The sequence below is a fragment of the Martes martes genome (assembly GCF_963455335.1).
Source record: "Martes martes genome assembly, chromosome: 11".
In the NCBI taxonomy this organism is placed as follows: domain Eukaryota; kingdom Metazoa; phylum Chordata; class Mammalia; order Carnivora; family Mustelidae; genus Martes; species Martes martes.
This window is the reverse complement of record NC_137899.1, coordinates 95903199-95925071: the sequence shown is the minus strand read 5'-3', so window position 1 is coordinate 95925071 and position 21873 is coordinate 95903199. Positions and strand designations below refer to the sequence as shown.

General features: G+C 37.6%; 1 protein-coding gene across 1 annotated transcript in view; it reads right to left on the bottom strand.

The window, feature by feature from the left end:
* Positions 1–21873, bottom strand: part of LOC308352505 (putative maltase-glucoamylase 2) — a gene marked incomplete at both ends in the record, with an annotated part of 84742 nt that overhangs the window by 57550 nt on the left and 5319 nt on the right. Inside the window, 11 exons of the mRNA XM_080818750.1 lie at positions 1472–1556; positions 2436–2549; positions 5102–5200; positions 5293–5424; positions 7758–7883; positions 8005–8117; positions 10002–10101; positions 12534–12705; positions 13541–13695; positions 14024–14133; positions 14254–14377. Coding sequence (XP_080674876.1) covers positions 1472–1556; positions 2436–2549; positions 5102–5200; positions 5293–5424; positions 7758–7883; positions 8005–8117; positions 10002–10101; positions 12534–12705; positions 13541–13695; positions 14024–14133; positions 14254–14377 — 1330 coding nt within the window. The remainder of the gene's footprint in view (positions 1–1471; positions 1557–2435; positions 2550–5101; positions 5201–5292; positions 5425–7757; positions 7884–8004; positions 8118–10001; positions 10102–12533; positions 12706–13540; positions 13696–14023; positions 14134–14253; positions 14378–21873) is intronic.

Below are 21873 nucleotides of genomic sequence, written 5' to 3'. Positions count from 1 at the left end.
CTTAATCAGAAATTAAGTTGAATGATAAAACATTATGAAATTTATATTTTCGACAGAGCTTGGTTTGTGGAATGAGACCCACAACCACTTCCATGATAAGAAAAAAACACTAAAATTGTTCCAGGGTCAAAGGTAATGTAAGTCTTTATCACACTAATTGTACTGTCTAATCATGAAAAGGTGAGATCACAGCAGAGCCGCTAGAAGGTCGTGGCTAGTCATAGGTAAGTAGACTGAAATGCTGGGACCTGGGGTGTGAGGTGCTCGCCAGAAGTAGGCAGAAGGGAATGAGACTGCAGTTTTCTACAGAAAAAAAAAAACAAAAAAACAAAAACGTGGCTCTCACTAAGAAGAAGATTAAGAGATTAAAAGGGAAACAAGGTAAAGTGATCCCTAGTGGGAAAAAAAATGGGGGAGGGAGACATGGACTGAGGAGAGAAGAATGAGGAATAAGCAGACAAGCAAACAATAGATTTTACAAGAAATTAAATGGTTTGAAGCCAAGATTCCTCCTTAAAAAGTTCTCCACTCCTCTGGAGACCAAAAGGAGCTAGAGAAGCAGGTCACCGATGGTCCAAGGTTCAGGTGAAGTGGATAAACCAGAATTAACAGGCAGGGACGAGCCAGATGCTCACCAAGGCTGTTCTCTCTTCCTGGAAGAGTTAAGATTATATTTCACACTTTCGCTCAAGGTTAAACTGAGAATAAGTGATTGGATTCTGAGCCAAGAAATGTGAGCAAATTGAATACGCCCTACTTCGAGGCCTGCCAATAACACTCCTCCACCTTCTCTCTCCTTCGCCCAGGAAGCTGGAAACAAAGGACTCTGAGACAGAGAACCAAGCCATGGAACCAATGAGATCCCTGAGCCACTACTCGGATGAGATCCACGCATCTCACGCTGGAGTAGATGAGCCAAGAATGAACTTCTATCGTGTTAATCCACGGAGATGCTGGGGTTCACGCGTTTCCACAGCACAATCTATCCATTACTGTTTCACATACATACACACTTTTGAAATCAGGACTGGAAAGTCTAACTAAGAATGAGACTTAAATTAAGAAGAAGCTAAAAGGAACAATGAATACTTTAAATTGTGGCTAGTGAGCAAAAAAAAAAAAAAAAGAAGTTCACAAAATTACAGAGTTACTTCAGTGGAAGGTGGTTTGGACCTTAAAGTATTCTGGAATTCTCATAAAGTTGAAAACTGAAACCATTTGCCTGAGGGGTTTGGAGACCACAAACAGGACGGGAGGACCACGGGGCCGTTGCGGGAGGCGCGCACCCACCACCTGCTCGCCCTCGGTTCCCGCGGTCAGCAGGTGGCTAGAGCCCCTGGTGCGCGCAGGAAGGGCTTTGGTAGGGGAGCCGCCAGCGTGTCCACAGACGCCCTGCCCTGGGAACTGAGACTGTTCTAGGCCACGTGGAGTGCTGTGCAGCGTGCTCTAAGGGTATCTTGTGACAACTTACGGGGAGTAAAAGGAGGAAAGTTGAAGGTATTACATTCACACTCGCGATCGGAACCGTGGAGAAAGCTGGATACTTCATCCATTTCCTTCAACGACACACAAGAGGCACAAGGGGAAGGGTTACAGATGCAGGGTTAGTCGTCCAGGAAGGTTTACTGAACTAGAAACCCCACGTCTGCGACCTCTTATTGACTGGGATCTTGAGTAATCTGCCTAAATCTTCTTGCCCTGTGTTTCATCTTTTGGATTGGGTTGTGTCTAAGGTGCCCTCCAACCCAAAGTGCTATCAGGCACATTTTACCTTTTACACATTGATCTCAATTAGCTAATTAAGCGATACCATTTCCAAAGGCTGATTCCTACCTTATGAATAATGTGAGTTTTATGTAGCTGTTAATGTTTCAGTGCTGTTCGAAAGAACCTAAGACGGAGGGGTATTTCTGTTTTATAATTCCCCCTGTCTTTTATTCCACTCAGTGAGGGGCCAGAAGATATAACAGAAACCAAATCTGTCTCTTTAAAATGGATTAAAAATGGGTGATGCTTAATCTTGCTAACGGAGATAATTTTCCAAATTTCAAAGAAATATCTCCACCTGCTATCCCTACCTACAAAATAAAAGGGATTCATTAAATTGTTCTCTGATTAACTTTAAATTTTAATGAACCGGTGTGACAGCCTCTCATAAAACAGTTGAAAGACAGTTAAGGGTGGAAGAAGATGAGACCCTGGGAAAATAAAGGACTTTCTCAAAAAAGAAATAATCAGTTGGTGGCAGATCCAGAATTAAAATCTGGGGTTTTGAGGGGTCTATTTTACTGCATATAAGCTCTGCATTAAGTAAAATGATTTTAAATACCACTATGTCAAGGAAACTATTTTGTTACAGATCAGGGTCAAAGATCATTCTCAAATCTTGGACTATCCGTTTCCAAAAGAAGTTTGATTCCGGAATAACAACTTACAATCCATACTCCATCAAACTTGAGAGTTTTATGAAATTCACTGAACTGCTCCGTCCACCACTGAGTGCAAGTCGGATTACTATAATCAGGAAACACTGTCCATCCAGGGTATCCCTACAGAACAAAGAAGAAGGCAGTGGCAATGGGTATGCCTAAGGGCCACGACACATTCATTGATGCTACGGCTTCTGCCACCAGGAGCCCCAGGCATCTTATCATTTCAGAATCAAAATTTCCCCACAAACTAAATAGTAAACTAGATGCAAGGAACCAAAAGAAGCCAAAAGGAAAGGAAAAACAGCCAATTAAATACATGAAAAGCCATCAGATGTCTTTTTTCAAATGAAAACATAAAAACAAAATTTCATGATTTCAGACCAGCTAGGAGCAGAGTCTAAAAACATTCATCCATCTAACTGGGTAAGATTTTAGGAGAGAATGACTAGATTCACTTAATGTGTAATTAAAGGTCATTTAAACCCGCTTTGAATAATGATGTTTATAAATGATACATTTGGTTTAGGTAGAGAAATGATCTGTTTTAAATGGTGAAATGAATTTTGTGCTTCTTACTCGGGTCCAATATTTCTTATCCTCTCTTTTCTTCCTAATCTATTCCTACCTATGTTGCTTTTAACATTTTCCATAAATAGCGCAAAGATAGAACTTACAGCCAAATTACTGAAAACTCTGAATTGATAGGATACAAGCTTTTTTGCTTACATTCTTATCTATGTTTCCAACAAACTTACAAGTTGTCATTAGGTTATATATATATTATATATATATAATATATATTCTCTATATATTAATATATATCATGTGTCATATATTACATATATTTTATAATAATATTACATACATATGTTTTTTTATATATGTGTGTTACAGAGACTTCTTAAAACTCAACATGAGAGCTTTAAATTCTCAGTTTCAGTGGATTGAACTCCTGGTCTCTTGTGTTAGGTGATAGGGCACCAAATAATTAGAGGTAATTTTGAACTTAGGAAATAGGCAGTGTGGTAAAGAAGTCACCTACAGCAACATTATCTGGAGTAGGTCCAGCAAACTTCATTCCAACCAAATATCTTTATTTTTATTTATTTGTTTGTTTATTTTAGGGAGAGGGAGAGTATGAGTGGGGGTGGGAGGAGGGTCAGGAGAAGGAGAGAGAGAATTTTTTTTTTTAAAGATTTTATTTATTTATTTGAGAGAGAGAGCATGAGAGGGGAGAAGGTCAGAGGGAGAAGCAGACTCCGCACGGAGCTGGGAGCCCGATGTGGGACTCGATCCTGGGACTCCAGGATCATGACCAGAGCCGAAGGCAGTTGCCCAACCAACTGAGCCACCCAGGTGCCCGGAGAGAGAGAATCTTAAGCAGTCTCCACGCTCAGCTCAGAGTCCGCTGGGGGGCTCAACCTCACAACCCTGAGATCACGACCTAAGTCGAATGCTTAAACACCTGAGCCACCCAGGCACCCCCTAAACACCTTTGTAATAAACCTCCACCCACCTCCAAGACTACTACCTCTGCCAACATCTCAGATCAAATGTTTGATGTTATTTGTTGGTCAATGGAGGCAACTAATTAAATTCTTGTAATTATATGCAAATTACCAATTGTGTACCACTCAAATATGAGTACTACTGAAACGACTCTGATTTTGTACTTATATATGAATACTGGTCTGATTTTTTAGAAATTCCCTTCAAACAAAACAATAAAATCAAAGCATTGGTTTGGGGAAGGAAGGAAACTACTGTTTCATAGAAGGTTAGACTCAATGAAAAACAAATAAATAGACTTAAGTATTGTAAATAAAATCAATGATAGAAATTAAGTGAGCAGTTAGACTAAGGGGCATGGATAAACCTGAAAACACAGTTTTGAAAAGTAAACTGCCCAGGAGCAACACAACTCGCAGCCACATAAACTCTCAGATTAAGTATCAGTTTTTGTAACTGTCACATAATCCAACCAGCTAGGGCTGACCCTATATGTAACTGGAATAGAAAGTTGCCTCCATGATTTGATGTAAATTACTCTGGAAATTAGTCTTCTAATCAGCCTACTCCAATGCCTGCAGCTGGGCTCTATAAATCTCATTTAAAATAAAACTACATTAGCTGAGACAGGTTTCACATTAGACTATGAGCCTCCTGTTACATTATTGTAGCCAAACATATTGTCTTGGGAAAGAGAGAAATTGAGAGGCAGGTGGACTTGAAGAATAAATGCATTTTTTTTCTTATACTACATTGCTTCTCAAATATCTGTAGTCCAAAGGTCAGGGGCTAGCTTTTTAGAGACTAGACATTAATTTTTCCCACCACAAAAAAAGAAATGATAATCAAGTGATATGGCAGAAGTGCTCTCGCCACAATGACAACCATATTGCAATATACAAATGTATCAAATTAACATGCTGTACACCTTAAATTTGCACAATGTCATATGTCAAATATATTTCAATTTTTTAAAAAATCCTTCAGAATTTTAATCATTTTACTATTACATCTACTGTTTTAAAAATAATAATAAAAGAAGCCTCTAAAACCATGAAATCAGTAATAATGATACTACAACATGCCTTCTACTCACTTTCTTAACAAAAGTACAGACTTCCCCAAATGACTGTAATTTATTGATTCCCTTGCAAAATTACCTGCCCAACAACAAAGCCATTGTCTCCCAAGATCCATACTCTCTTGTGGCTTCCATTCATATAGGGCTGGTAGTCAGAGTTATTTAAGATGCCAGGATTCTAATAAATAAATATGATAACAAATATTATTTTTATCACTTTCTTTTGTACTTTGAAAGGGAAAATGAGGCAACAGACTTGTTTGAACTTACCATAATGATTACATATTTCAGTCCTTGCTTATGTAAGTCGTTGATAAAATTTGAGAGATTAGGGAAAGCCTGTTCATCAATAGTAAAATCCTTATATCCATTCATGTAGTCTATGTCAGAGTACTGGACATCCTGAAAGATAGTGCCAGCCAGTTAGAACCTAGAAATATCATTGTGCTGACTGAAGGTATCATTGCTCTGGTTCTTGCTCACTAAAACTGAAGCCATATTTCTTTCTTTCTTTCCTCCCTTTCCTTCCTCTTTCCTTCTTTTTTTAAGATTCTATTCATTTAGAGAGAGAGAGAGCATGAGCAGGGGGAGAAGCAGAGGGAGAAACTGAGGCTGACACAGGGATTGATCCCAGGACCCTGAGATCAGGACCTGAGCCGAAGGCAGAAGCTTAACCGATTGAGACACCCAGGTGCCCCTGAAGCCATATTTCTTAATGGTCCTTGAACTTCCAGGACTTAGCTACCTCTTAGAATAAGCCCCTTCTGAAAGATGCAGGCACTCTTAGGTTGCAGCTTTATGTCTTTATCCTGACAGATGCATGTCATGAGGTATTGGGAGGAAGTTGAGGTTAGGGACTGTGTCTTGTTCATCCCTGCAACATGAGAGCTTGGATGCTGGACATAAAACAGGTGCTCTTTAAATGTCTGTTCAGGTGAGTATATGAGTAATGAAGTTACCATGTGCTAGCTTGGACCCTAAACATTAAGCTAGAATTTATCATATGAGGAGAAAACAGTCTTCTTGCTCTATAGAACTGCTAGAATAATAACTCACAAAGATAAACGAGAGGGGGCAGGGCTTTAATTCACCAAAGTCTCATACATAGATTATTTTAGTGTTTGCATACCAATCTGTGAGGAGCAGGTGTCATTCTTGGTGAGAAGACTGAAATGTGAAGGCGTTGAGTGACATTTCCCAAGGTCATATGTATGGGTGGGTGGGGTCGACTAGGGCTTTTGTAATAGGATCTTTGAGTCCAGCTGCTCTTTTTTTTCCAAACTGCCACAACTTCAAGGACATCTGAAGGTCTTCAAAGAAAGTGTTCCTCATGTAGTAAGTGTTCCTCGTGTGTCTGAGAAGGTTCTAGCTTCCAGGCCCGCAGGAAAATGTGGCTGGTGGCCTCTTGCCAATGCAGCCCACCTGTTCTAACACTAGGCAGTCAGTACTCAGGTGCCTCCACTCCCACATGGTGGGAAAGAGCCAGTCCGTGGAAGGAAAGCTCTTTTGTTCGTGAATCAGCAGCACCTCAGAAAAGCCCTTCGCACCAGAGGTACAGGGATAGATTGAAATAAATACCACAAGTCGTCAAAAGAACTATTTTTGAATCCTGGTCCTGCCATTTGGCTAGTTCTAGTGACCTTAGAAAAGTTATCAACTATGCACTGGTATTTATAAAATACCAATAAGTGATGTTTAACCATGATTGTGAAAGCACCTTGTAAAATAATAACCATGTGGCAAACTTTGGCCTGATTCCTCCTGGAATTGAGTGCTTGTGGGTATCGATTTGGGAGCATTTAAATGAAACACATGATCAATTTCCTCTTAATAGCAAAACACCACAGCAGGTGTGTTTTCTCCCAGGAAAAAGTCATCTCCCTGCCTGCTCTCCTTGCTGCCCTGAGGAGGGACTGTTAAATCCTGAGATCAGGCCAAAGTCATTTCTACCTGCACCTTCTTCCTTCACATGCTAAACAAATATATGTTTGCAACACAATTCCAAAGATCTAGCCCCAAATAAACTGTTCTGATAACTTCATTAAAGGCGTTCTGCATCTCCTGGAAGAATTTATCAAAGTAGTCTATACTAAATAATTATCTATTTACTAGTCGACATTGAACATCATAATACTTGGCAGCCACTGAGCTTTCAAAATTAGAGTCTGCCAGATCTGGAAGGAGTGTTCAAGGTTGCTATGAGAAACTCACTTCCTGTGAGTCATTTTTACAGTCACCAGCTCTTGTTAACCATATCACCCCAACTGATGCTTTCTTCCATAAAATAACAACGAATTTGGATGGAGCTCATCCTGTGTACTGCCTGCCTTCCATGCCTAGTGTAAGGCATTCCTCACTACCAGTCCACCAATGGACTGGTAGAATATAATGGACTGGAGAATATAAAACATTCTCATTTTATAAAAGGGGAATTAAGTCTCAGAGATGCTAGCCCAACACTGATAGAGGTAAAGCTAAAACTTTGCAAAGAAGTAAAGTCAAACTTCGAAACCATATGCATCTGACTCCATAAACTGCTGTTTCTATGATGACACAGGTAACTTAGCATGCAAATTTCTGATCCTAAGTGTGCCTGTTCATCTGTCTGTCTACATATGTATGTACATATCTATCTATCTGCCTCTCTGTATTTCTTCCTAATACATTGAATCAGATGCAAAAACTAAAAGATAGGAAGCGGTGCCTTAGACATGTTAAGAGAAGTTCCAACTTACATAAGGGATCTGAGCTACACGATTTCGATCCACAACCTTCTTCAGCCCATTGATGCCACCATAGTTCCTGCGACTAAGCTGGAACCCAAGACTCCAGTAGGGAGGCATGAATGGTCGTCCAATGAGCTGAAACAATAAATATAGACATGTCTAATCATTTAAAAACTACTGTTCTGAGCACCATGTCTGATACAGAAAACACTGTTTCCATTTCCGTTTATAACTCTCTTCAAGCCAAAGCCCATACCTTCAGATACTCCTGAACCACTTGTTCTGGAGTATTTCCCAGGAATATGTAAAAGTCAAGGATGCCCCCAATTGTGCGGTAAGTGATTGCAGGAGCAGGCTGCAGGGTGACTTCTGAAAGGATTAAAATGAGAGTTATAAGAATTTGGTGGTTGCAAATATGCTTTTCTCTGGAGTATTAATACCTGAGTTATCCAAAACAATCCCAGTCTCATTTTGCAAGAGATGAAAATCATGTTTCTTTTTTTTCATGGATTACTGAAATTTATCATAATATTAAGTGAGTAAAACACTAATGAAGAATTGATTTTTTAAGAGAAAGCAGAACAAGTTTTATTTTTTTGTTATAATTTTATTGTTTTTTTACTTAAATTCAATTAAGAACAAATTCTATTTTAATCTGGCTGTATTACAATATGAATGGCTGGAATTTGTGAGTGATTTAACATAATGGAAAGATTTTTAAAACTTTATAGATGAGTTTCACTCACCAAATAATTAATTAATTAAATAAATAAATAAATAAAAACAAGCCCTGATTAAGGTGCTATATTAGTCCAGAAGCTTGAGGGAGAAGATTCTGGAGTAGGGAAGGGATGAACTACGAGAAACAGCTTATGGAACACAGCCTTGTTGCTTAGACAGACAACCTGGTTTATGTGTTGAAATCTACAGGTATCTTTGGGACTTGTCAATTCATCTTATTATGTACAGAATATTATGGAAAATGCTGCATCAAAAGAGAACCTCAAAGAAGTTTTCAATTTGGGGACTTCATCAAGATCAAAAGCTTCTGCACAGCAAAGGAAACAGTCAACAAAACAAAGAGGCAACCCACGGAATGGGAGAAGATATTTGCAAATGACACTACAGACAAAAGGCTGATATCCAAGATCTATAAAGAACTCCTCAAACTCAACACACACAAACAGATAATCATGTCAAAAAATGGGCAGAAGACATGAACAGACACTTCTCCAATGAAGACATACAAATGGCTAACAGACACATGAAAAACTGTTCATCATCATTAGCCATCAGGGAGATTCAAATCAAAACCACATTGAGATACCACCTTACACCAGTTAGAATGGCTAAAATTAACAAGACAGTAAATAATGTGTGTTGGAGAGGATGTGGAGAAAGGGGAACCCTTTTACACTGTTGGTGGGAATGCAAGTTGGTGCAGCCACTCTGGAAAACAGTGTGGAGATTCCTTAAGAAATTAAAAATAGAGCTGCCCTATGACCCTGCAATTGCACTACTGGGTATTTATCTCAAAGACACTGATGTAGTGAAAAGAAGGGCCATCCATACCCCAATGTTCATAGCAGCAATGGCCACAGTCGCCAAACTGCGGAAAGAACCAAGATGCCCTTCAATGGACGAATGGATAAGGAAGATATGGTCCATATATACTATGGAGTATTATGCCTCCATCAGAAAGGATGAATACCCAACTTTTGTATCAACATGGACAGGACTGGAAGAGATTATGCTGAGTGAAATAAGTCAAGTATAAAGAGTCAATTATCATATGGTTTTGCTTATTTGTAGAGCATAAGGAATAACATGGAGGACATGGGGAGATGGAGAGGAGAAAGGAGTTGGGAGAAATTGGAAAGGGAGACGAAGCATGAGAGACTGTGGACTCAGAAACAAACTGAGGGTTTTGGAGGGGTGGGGGATGGGAGGGTGGGTGAGCTTGGTGGTGGGTATGACAGAGGGCACATATTGCATGGAGCACTGGGTGTGGTGCATAAACAATGAATTCTGGAACACTGAAAAGAAATTTTAAAAATAAATAAAAATTTTTAAAAAAGAAACAACTTTCAGCATGAGCTGAATTTATAACAGTTTACGCTACCTGGGTTTTTATATAGAAGCATTGTAGGTTAAATACACATTCTGTTAAACAGTGATCTTGCCATAAAAGTCATTTTTATAAAAGCCACATCCCAAAATGTATTCCTGTTGAGATAAAAAGATGCCTCCTACCCATGGCATTACTGTTCAACAGAAACAGCCCAAAAGAGGAGCCGCTGGTGTCTTCAAGGCAGAGGAAGAAGGTATGAGCTCCATACAGATTAATCATGCCCTGTCAAGAAAGATGATAACAAACAATAGTAGTACATGTTAAAAATGGTTTTCTTTACCCTAAAATAAAATCAGAAGCCACGTATAACATGTACTTGGTCAACACTTGACATAGTTCAGTATTCTATCAAAATGGTATTGAAATGGTAACATCAACTGATATATGAAATAAAACACATACCATGGAATATGATTAGTAATAATAAGAGATGAAAAACTGATCCATGCTACAACATGAATAAACCTCATAAATGTGATGCTAAGTGAAAGAAATAGACAAAAAAGAAACCATATATTGCATGATACCATTTATAGGAAATCTCCAGAGAAGTCAAATCTATACAGACAGAAATAGATTAGTGATTTCCTGGGACTCAAGTGGGTACTGGGGTGGGAATGGGGATTATGTCTATAAAGGTATGAGGGATCCTAGTGGGGTGATGAAAATCTTTTAAAACTGGATTACGGTGATAGCTGCACAACTCAGTAATGTACTAAGCAATCACTGAATTGTACCCTTAAAACAGGTGAGTTTTATAGTATATAGATTATATTTCGGTCAAGTTACTTTTCAAAATTTGGAAAATATCTGCAAAGACATAAAATGTTAGCAGAAGATGATGTCAATATGAGAAATTTTGTATCTCTTCTTTATGCCTAACTGTATTTTCTAATTTTTCTATAATTAATATGTAATACTTCAGCAGTAAATAAGTTTAAAATTTTTAAAAAGATATTGAACCTGTCACAGGGCCATCATGAGCACTGATATAAAAAGAGATAATGTGTATTACTATGAGTGAAAAAGAGATAGAGAAAGAGAGGGAAAAAAAGCAGAAAGGGAAAAGGAGAGAGTGGGAAGGAAGGAAATGGAGGGAGGGAGAGAGGAAGGAAGGAAGAAAGGATAAAAGAAGGAAAGAAGGAAGGAAGGAAGGACACCTATCTAATCTGTGACTACATAACTCAAGGATTTTTCAGCTCTAGAGAGCCAAGCTTAGTATGATGGTTAGGGTTCCATGTTTGTCAGGGGCCTTGAGCAAGCACTTTAGTGAATGTGCTGGTACTGCTTTACTCTGTTTGGTTCAGTAAGTATGTTCCCTTCATTGCATCAGATACTGGTGGGTGGGCAGTTAATGTGCTACTTGATCTGTTCATCTCCCAAGGAATATGAATTCCAAAACCTCAGTCCCATCCCTCCCTTGCAAGGTACATCAAACCTGCATCTTTTGCTCAGATTTGGGAAACATCATCAGCACAATAGAGGCTTTAAGACCTGCTCTACAAAGCAATGCTACTCGAAGTGTTCTCCATGGACTGGTACCTCCCCACACCCTTTGCTGTAAATCAGCAAGGAACGTACAAAAACAAACAAACAAACAAAAACAAAACAAAACAAAACCAAGAGAAAGAGTTCAGAAACTTTTATAGCAATTTAAAAGAGTAATTTTATATCTCTTTACTCTAAAACTTGAGCTTATATTTTATATGTCTTTGAGTAATTTTATTTCATTTCCCCAGGATTAAAAAGAAAAAGAGAGAGAGAGAGAGAAAGGAACTGATCCTTCACTATAGATAAGTTGAAAGGCACTGCTCTAGACCAGCTCTTTACCCACCATAATGCACATGTGGTTTACTTGATCTTATTAAAGTGCAGATTCTGGTTCAGAAGGTCTGGGCTCTGACCTGAGATTCTTCATTTCTAACAACCTCCCAATTAGTGCCAGCACTGCTGTCTCCAGAACATACTTCAACTAGCAGAGACCTAGAATAATACTAAAAAGGATTTTTTTTTTTTTTTTTTTTTTGGTCCACTAAGTTCTACTGGTAGTAGTTCCGGCTGATGCTCTCGCTTAGATACTACCCAATTACTAAAGACAAACAGTTATTTTGCAGAAGGATTTTCTAATATACATTAGGCCACCATATAGTCATTGAATTATATTTTCCTTTAAAAGTGGGATGTTTTTAAAAATTGATCTATTACTGATGAATCACTGACCTCTACCTCTGAAACTAATAATACATTATATATTAATTAGTTGAATTTTTTAAAAAAAGGTCTCATCATGAGGAAAAAAATCTGTACCTAGTGTGGTGACAAATGTTAACTAGACTTATTGTGGTGATCATTTCACAATATAACAAATATTGAATCATGATGCTGTACACCTGAAACTAATAAAATCTTGTATGACAGCAATGCCTCAGTAAGAAATGATAATAAAAAAACAAAACTAAACCAAAAAAATTGATATATTGCTAATTGTGAGTTTATAAACTTCAAGAATAAGTATCACCCAGCACAAATGGATCTAACTTGACAAAATAAAATACGTATAGAACTCTGTAGGTTGCCTGACTCTAGGTCACTCTCTGGAAAGGAGAGAAGGGATTCCTTACCATGAGCCGTAGGTAGGAGGAAGGGAAGCTCACCTCGGTGGGCGCGGCATCGCGAGTGAAGATGGGCCAGGTCTTCCAGGTCATGTTGTGGCGGTACTCCTGGTGCACATGTTCCCCCAGCCCATACACGGCGGTGCTGGGCAGTCGGAAGGACAGCTGCAGGTACTGCTGGGCGAACTGCAAGGGCCCGATGCTCGTGTCCAATCTGGGCCATGGGGCAAGAGTGGGAGTCACCAAACAGCTCTCTCTGCCAGGACCTCACCCGCTGCTCTCCCTGTTCACTTTGAAAACAGTTGTTTCAGGTGTTCTCATCCACATTCGTACTACCTTGGAAGGCCTTTCTAGGGTGTCTCTGATGCTTTCATTCTAGAGGAGATGTGATACCAGAAACTCAAGTTGGTTGGCCGGGGGAAGAGACCAGATGGGACCTTACACTTGCTGGGCATCTACTTCATCCCATGACCTGCTCTGGATGCTTCCTGAATATAGCTTCATTTACAGAGCAACACTGGATATTCTCATTCCCTTTCTATGGATGTGGGAACTGAGGCTGGTGTGAGATGCTTTGCCTAACATCCCAAAGCTGACCAGTGACTTGCTGGTGCCAGAACTTGAATACAGATTTTATTCACATTAATCCCTACACTTCTCCTATACAATTTATGGTTTAAGCCCAGGCTGTTGTTAGGTTCTTCATGGCACATTTCTCAGGGAATAAAAGCTTGGAATGATAAACAATGAAGCTGAGTTCCAAAGCAAATGGTAATCCAAAATAATAAAATTTCCTGTTTCATAATAGACATTAACTACAAGTGCATTTATCTAACTTAACACACTAGCATATTATTTAGTATGCTGTGCTCCACAATCATGACAGGTTAACAACTGTTAATGATTTACAGTAAAAACATTGACATTTTTCTGAGGTCCAAACATTTTCCCTGGTCATACTTATCTCATCATCCACCCTCACTAAGTCAGATTGAATGATATTGAGACTGTTATATTCAAAGATACACAAAGATTGTTGAAAAGCTCACAAGACTCTTTTGTTGCTTGTCCTCATTATTTTGATGCTGAAGGGCTTATCAATGACCTCTACATAATAGTTCAAATTGGAGGCATTGGTAGTCCTATCAGATAGGTTAATAATTTCAGGGGGAACTTCATAGCGTCTGTTGTTGATATCATTGATCTGTCAGAAGAAAAAAAGAAAGACCAACTCCAGATGAAACCATGTCCTTGTAGAGCTAGAAAGGATCCTCATTCTAAGCCCCCAATGGAAATAGCTTCTAATTCTTAATCCTGTGTTTCTTGAGTTGTGAGACAAAAATCACCCAATCACGTGTCCTCCACAAAACACGAAAGAGCCCACACATCCCATTGGGAGATTCCTGCCAAGGGGAACAAAGGCAACTTCTGGCTCTACACCTCTATGCAGTGCCTGAAGGAGAAGGATCTGAACCCAGTGTAGGGACACTGCTTTCCTCAGAGATGTATTCAATGGTAACTACCAAACCGACCTTAAAATGAAAACGATTGGATGTCTGATATTCAGCTGTGAAGCTAGCCTCGTTGACATCATATCCAAACAGAGATGGGAATGGCAACTTTTCCAACTGGGCTGTAAACCCTAGAGATGGGGGGGGGAGGAAAATGGAGAGGGGGAAGAAGCTTTTAGACTTTATTTTGCGGTTAGTTTATCTGAATCGTAGAGAATGATTCCCTGGGACCTCATCAAGGTGATGCTCACCTGTCTTTGTATCATTCTGTCTACTGCTGACGTGATAGCCCCAGTTCCTGGGGAAGAAGCACCTAGGGACATTAGTGTCTGGCACAGGTTTCCAGCAGCACTTATGTTGTTGGCTGCAGACATCCTGTAACAATGGCACCAAGTGAGCATGATATAAAATGAAGGAAAGAAAGTTCCGTCTATGTATTTATAACCAATTTTATTCCAAGAAGAATTTAAGATAGGTCCCATTTACATGCAGTCATTTATTTCTTCTTCTTTTATTCTCACATTTGCCCAGCCATCCAATATGCATTTATTACCTAGCCGACAAGAAGCTAATAACACATATAAATAAGATGCAGTTCTTGTCTTTGGCAAACTTCCATTACAGTCTAGTAGTACATGCAATTTCAGTATGAGAGGAGTACTCGGACAGAGAGTGCCCAGGGCCTAAAGGAACACACACACACCAGTCAGGGTACACAGCCTAGAAGACTGTAAGCAGGGTGGGGAAGGCTTCCAGTAGGTGAAAAGCAAGCCCACTCCTAGTGCACTGGGAGGGATTAAATAAAGGAATAGGAGACCAGTATTCTAAGCAGAGAAAGCAGCAATGCATGATAGATTCATAAAACCACAAGTCTATTGTGCCAAGAACATTGAGTAAGAGAAACACGCTGGAGGGGCACAAATATTATATACCATGAGTAAGCTGGATGCCGGACCAACCAGTTTAGACTTTCTCATAAGGGAGGGTCATGGAAATGACTAATAGTATATATATATATATATATATATATATATATATATATATAATGTAAGAAAAGAAAAGCAAAGGAATTAGGAATAAATCAAGACAGAACTGGGACAGAGGGTAACATTAACAAATTCATGATGTCCACAAAGTAAAAATAATCCACATATGGTTTGTATATGCATATACACAGTATATGCATATACTGTGTGTATGTGTGTGTGTATGTGTATATATATATATATATATAATGTAAGAAAAGAAAAGCAAAGGAATTAGGAATAAATCAAGACAGAACTGGGACAGAGGGTAACATAAACAAATTCATGATGTCCACAAAGTAAAAATAACCCACATATGGTTTGTCAGAGTGGTTTGATTATAGAGTTTTAAAATTATTATTTGGGGTGCCTGGGTGGCTCAGTCAGTTAAGTGTCTGCCTTCAGCTCAGGTTTGTGATCCCAAGGTCCCAAGTCCCACCTGGGGTCCCTGCTCAGAGAGCCTGCTTCTCTCTCCCTCTGCCACTCCCCCTGCTTATGCTTTCTCTATCAAATAAATAAATAAAAGCTTTAAAAATGATTACCTTTTTTGTAAGATGTATTTTTATAGGTCCTACAACTTTAATATTCACTTACATAAAAGTTGTTTTGTTATAATGAATAAAATAGATAGCAAATTGAATCAAACTGTTGAAACAAACATAGGCATCCACTTCTCCACCCAACTAAATTTACATGAAGTGACAGAAGTATCATTAAGAAAAAAATACAAAACCAGGGGCGCCTCGGTGGCTCAGTGCGTTAAAACCTCTGCCTTTAGCTCAGGTCATGATCCCAGAGTCCTGGGATCGAGCCCCACATCTGGCTCTCTGCTCAGCAGGAAGCCTGCTTCCTCCTCTCTCTCTACCTGCCTCTCTGCCTACATGTGCTCGCTGTCTGTCAAATAAATAAATAAAATCTTTTAAAAAAATACAAAACCATTACAAAGCAGCCAGCTATAATGCAATAGGGCAGAAATGGTATGAAATTACTGAAACACAAGAAATAGACTTTATCAACTCTAGGGAAAAATATATTCATAACCTAGAACACAAGAGGAGGAAAAGAACTGCTCCAAGCCAAGTCAATGTGGAGAAGTGGAAGAGAACCTGGGGCATAGTTTTGGATGATTAATTGGGAAGTTCCAGCATGAACATTTAGCTACCCAATCCAACGTTCCTTATAGTTATTGGTAAGCTCTGGCTAATTGGTGGGCATCATGAAGCATTTGTTCAGAGACTAAGGAAGTTAGGAGAGATGCTGGGAACCAGAAAACATGGCGATGCACCAGCTAATAAGCCAGGCCCCTCACCCCCAGACAAGTACCCACATTCTCTCCAGCAGTCCTTTCCTTCCCTCCTAAAGACTCAGTGCAAGCCAACAGCATAGGACAGGCAGTCATAGATAATTAAATACAAAGATGACAGCCAAGAACCACCAAACATGAGAGAAACCAACACTATGATAGATACCAAACTTAATAAACAGAAGAAACAAATTGTAGGAAACAATTAATTGGAAAAAAATTACAAACCTTTTAAATAGATATAATTATTATCTTTAGAGAGAGGCACATAACTATTGCTTCCATTAGAAAAAAAAAGCAATAAAGAATATTGAAAGTTAAGATATTGAACAAAAAGATTTAAAACTCCTTGATATTTTGACTAACAAAAAGGAAAGAGAACCATGTCAAGACAAGAAGAAATTTCTTTTTAAAATCACATTTAGGATTACCTCAGAAGACAAGGACAAAGATAGGGGAAGAGGAGAGAAAAGGTAGACGAAGTGGCCAGTGGGGCCAGACAGTAATACTCGACTAGAAGATTCCAAAAAGGGTGAAAAGAGGACACATGTGGGGGAAGGGGGAATCGAAGAAGGAAAGTAACGTCAGACGTGATGAACAACTCAACCTACCACCCAAGTAATTAGAAAAGACCAAAATAAACCCAGAAAAACTACATGAAGGATTAATGAGTAAAAGCAGTAATTAATGAAAGAGAAAAGAATCACGTGTCGACAGTTATCAGTTTAAAACATGAAATAAGCATCTCCTCTGTTCCAGGTATGCATCTAAGTTCACATGATACAGTGCAGCTGGCAAGCTTAATAGGTGAGACAGACACCACCATTAATTGTTTCCACTATTGACTTGAAATGCCGTTTTCCTGACAAGCTGAATTTCAGTGCACATATATGAGACTATGAATACGCATTTTGGAACTTACCATTCTATAGGTATGGCATATGTGTCAATTCCTGCTATAATTCTACACGGATAATTATTACAGTGCAAGGATGTATTTTGATATTAGCTTGGCCGATCAATAAATCTTACAAATACTCTTTGAAAAGATCAAAGAAATATGAATACCTTAAGAAATCCTCTATTGACACAAAGAGGGACAAACAAGATTAGAAACAAAAATGGTGAATGAAAAGAGATATATAGAATTTTTTTTTTGAGAGAGAGACAGAGAGAGAGAGGGAGAATGCAGTGCATGAATGGGACAGCGGGAGAGGGAGAGAGAAAATCTCAGTTAGGCTCCATGCTGAGCATGTAGGGTTCCGTCTCACGATCCTGATATCATGACCTGAGTCAAAATCTAGAGTCTGAGACTCAACCAACTGAGCCAGTCAAGTGCCCCAGGTATATAGGATTTTTAACATAACTAAGGACTGTAAGAAAACTATAAAAATATTTGCCAATGAATGTGAAACTATAATGTGAATCTTTAAATAGTAAAATATCAAATAATCAACTGAAATGACCAGTTGCCATGAGAAACTGTAAGTAACCGAAGATGCTTCCCTAAAAAAAAAAGAAAATGATACTTTGCTGAGATGATTTGGGGAATAGAATATTCTCATATTATATATATATATATTTTAGAACATAGAAAAAGATGGAAAATTTCTTGACTCATTCTATTAAACTTTAATAATTCTGGCAAACAACTAGACAAGGAAAAGTCAAAATTATCAAAAATATATAAGCCAATTTCACTTAAAAAACATAGATGTTTTTATAAATGTTAAATAAAAGGTTAACAATTTGAATTCATTAGTGTATTAAAAGAATTCATGAAAAAAAAAGAATTCATGCATAATAGCTAAGTAAGGGTTATCAAGTATAAAACTAAAATGGTTCAAAATTAAGAAATATTTTAACATAATTTACAACATTGACCAAAGAAAATCATAAGATCATCTCAACAGAAGCAAACTTTAAAAAATTTTTCAATTTATTTATTTTGAGAGAAAGGGAGCACATGCATGTGTGTGTATTGGGGGGGAGAGGGGCGACAGAAAGAATCTCAAGCAGACTGTGCACTCTGCATGGCTGACATGGGTCTCCATCTCATGACTCTGAGATCATGACCTGAGCCAAAGTCAAGAGTTGAATGCTTAACCAACTGAGCCACCCAGGTGCCCCAGAAGCAAACTATTTTTAAAATAAAATAATGTGGTAAATTCAAAGGTCCTAAATTTAAAAAGCAAATTATAAAATAATATATAATTTTTGTTAAAACAAAAAAAATATATTAACATATGTGCATAATATATGCATATACACAAAAACCTAGAAAAATCAAGAGAAGGATACACAACAAGCTATTGAGTTGACTCTGGGGAGGGGATTTGGAGGTAAGAGAAAGCGTTATGAATAAGGAAAGACCTTCCCACTTTACTCTGTACATAAGTATAATGTCTCAATCTTTTTCATTAAAGGAATTTATCCAGCATAAATTTTGTGATAAAAAACACAAAAGAATATGTCACAGGCTACTCATTTGGAAAAGTATAGTACCAACAAGTATCCAGATGCTAACATCTGATGCAATTGCTTTGAAAAATGATAAGACCAATATAATTTAAATCAATCATGTCTATTATAAACAAAGCAATCACATTATAACCATAAAATATTCTTAAATGTACTTATTAATTCTGCATAGATACAGCTGATATTCCTGCCTCATCCTCTCCAGATAAGAACAACAAAAAACGCTCGAGGGGCTCAGTGGAGAAAGAGTTTGCAGTTTCTGGATAACTGATATTCCTCATTCTGAAGCAGATATTCAGTGGCTCTGCAAACTCTGAAACTGAGACTGGTAAAGTCCAAAAGGTTAGTTTCACTGCCATAAATTCTTCCAGTCTGTAGACCTCTACAGAAAGCAGCAAGATAAGAAATCTAACACATTCTGGTAAATATGGTATTTTTTTAGTGCAGTCTGCCATAACATCCCCGCTCTAATTTTAAGCCATCCCCAGTGTTGCAGACACAGAAGGTCAGGCCTTTGATGTTGCTACATCTCCTTATTCTTTTCCATTTCCACTGCCACCACACAGGAACACAGACCCTCATAAACGGCTGCCTGGACAACAGTGGTTGATTCAAGACAAGTCTCCCTATCTCTGGTTTTCCCGTAACACCACCTTTCCAAAGATTATGCTCCAGTTATCTTTTAAATAGACTTTTATGCTATTTTCCACTCAAATTATTAACTAGTAGAACTTGAGAATTGGTTAGAAATTATCTAACCAAACTTCCAGTTGATATAAGGATTTTTTTCAGTAGTGCCTCTGAGAGATCTGTGAATGATGTGTAGTGAATTTCTTCAAAAATCCCAAAATTTCACCTTCATAGTTAATATTTTACTGCATCGTTATTTCTTTTTTTTTTAAGATTTTATTTATTTATTTGACAGAGAGATCACAAGTAGGCAGAGAGGCAGGCAGAGAGAGAGGAGGAAGCAGGCTCCCTGCTGAGCAGAGAGCCCAATGTGGGACTCGATCCTAGGACCCTGAGATCATGACCTGAGCCGAAGGCAGCGGCTTAAACCACTGAGCCACCCAGGTGCCCCGGCATCATTATTTCTTATGTTTGGTAAAAATCAATCTCCAGAAAGTTCCATTCTCTGAAACTTAGTGTATTTGCATATTGTCTTTTAGATAAAATATCTCAAATAATATTAAAAAATTAGAAGAAAAATTGATCCTTAGTGTTAGAAGACAAAGAAAAAAATGCATATTGGGAAAAATTTAAATGATCATTAGTTGCAGGTATCATTATTGTCTAAGAAAATCCAAAAGTTCCTATAAACAAACTAGGATAATTAATAAGGTTAATTTAAGATTATTTCTGGTTCCAAGATCAATATTCAAAAAAACAATTTTAAATCACTATGCCAATAACAACTTAAACAGAAAATTAAAATTCAAAAATATTTAAATAAAATCAAATAGCAAATAGTTAGAAAAAATTTGGAAAAACTTTAGATCTCTACACCAAAACCTTCAAAATTAAAAGTCTCAATAAATAAAGAAATATAGCATGATCATAGATTAGAATATTCACTCCTGTAAATATGGCAATGGTTGCAAAATTATCTGTACATTTTATGTGAAGAGAATAAGTTTCTGGTAGACTCTTTTGAAGAAACTGAGTGATTCTAAAATGTATTTAGAAATCAAAAGCATCAGGGCACCTGGGTGGCTCAGTCTGTTAAGTGTCTCCCTTCAGCTCAGGTCATGATCCCAGGGCCTTGGGATCTAGCCCCCGCATCAGGCTCCCTGCTGAACAGGGAGTTTGCTTCTCTTTCTCCCTCTGTCCCACTCCGCTGCTCATGCTCTCTCTCTCAAATAAAAGAGTAAAATCTTAAAAAAGAAAGAAAGAAAGGGAGAAAGAGAGAAAGAAGGAAAGAGGAAGGAAGAAAAAGGAAGGAAGGAAGGAATCTAAAGCATTAAGAATAGGTTAGGCAATCTTGAAGAAAAATAAGAATGATATGGAGGACTTACACAACCACATATGATGACCTTTTATAAAGCTATACTAATTAAGGCAGTGTGGTATTGGCAAAAGAGTAGACTAACAATGAAACAAAATAGATATTCCAGAAATAGGTTCTCACGGAGACATATAATTTACAGTAAAGTTGCCACTACAATGCAGAAGAGAAAAGATAGTTATTTCAATAAGAGGTGATGGATCTATTAAAGATTCAAGAAAAGAAATGTCCTGGACTTCTACCTGATACCATACACAAAAATCAGTTTTAGCTTGATTAAAAATCTAAATTTGAAAAATAAAACAATGTTTTTACAGGAATATATAGGAATATATTTTTCTAACTTTGAAGTAGGCAAGATTTTTAAATAGAATACAAAATGCATATTAAAACTTTAAGTGGATTTTATTAAAATTAATAACTACTTTTCATCAAAAGTCATCATTGGGTTAAAAGTCAAATCACAGAGTAAGAGAAGATACTTAAAAAAAAAAAAAATATATATATATATATATCTGATAAAAGATTTGTATCCAGAATATATAGATGATTACCACAAAGCAATAAGAAAAATATGAACAACCCAACAGAAAAAAAACTGATTAAAAAATTAAAAGACACTTCACAAATATGATTATTAATGTAGCCAAGAAGTAATGTGAAAAGCTGTTTAACTTCTTTAGTCATGTGGGATGTACACAGCATAGGGAATGTAGTCAATTGCTACAGGGAGTGTAAATTGGTGCAAACACTTTGAAAAACTATTTTGCAATATCACTGAAAGATGAAGATGTATATATCCTATGAACTGGAAATTCCATTCTTTTTTTTTTTCCAGTTGCCGCTGCTTTTTTAATTTAATTTTATTTTTTCAGTGTTCCAAGATTTATTGTTTAGGCACCACACATTCTTATGTATCATTATTTGCCTAGAATATAACTGTATACTTAATAACTCAAGAAGTACTACAGAAACCATTTAGAAATGATAGGAAATTTCAGCTGGCCAATTATATAATTAATATGTTATGATGTAATATAACATAAATATATAAATA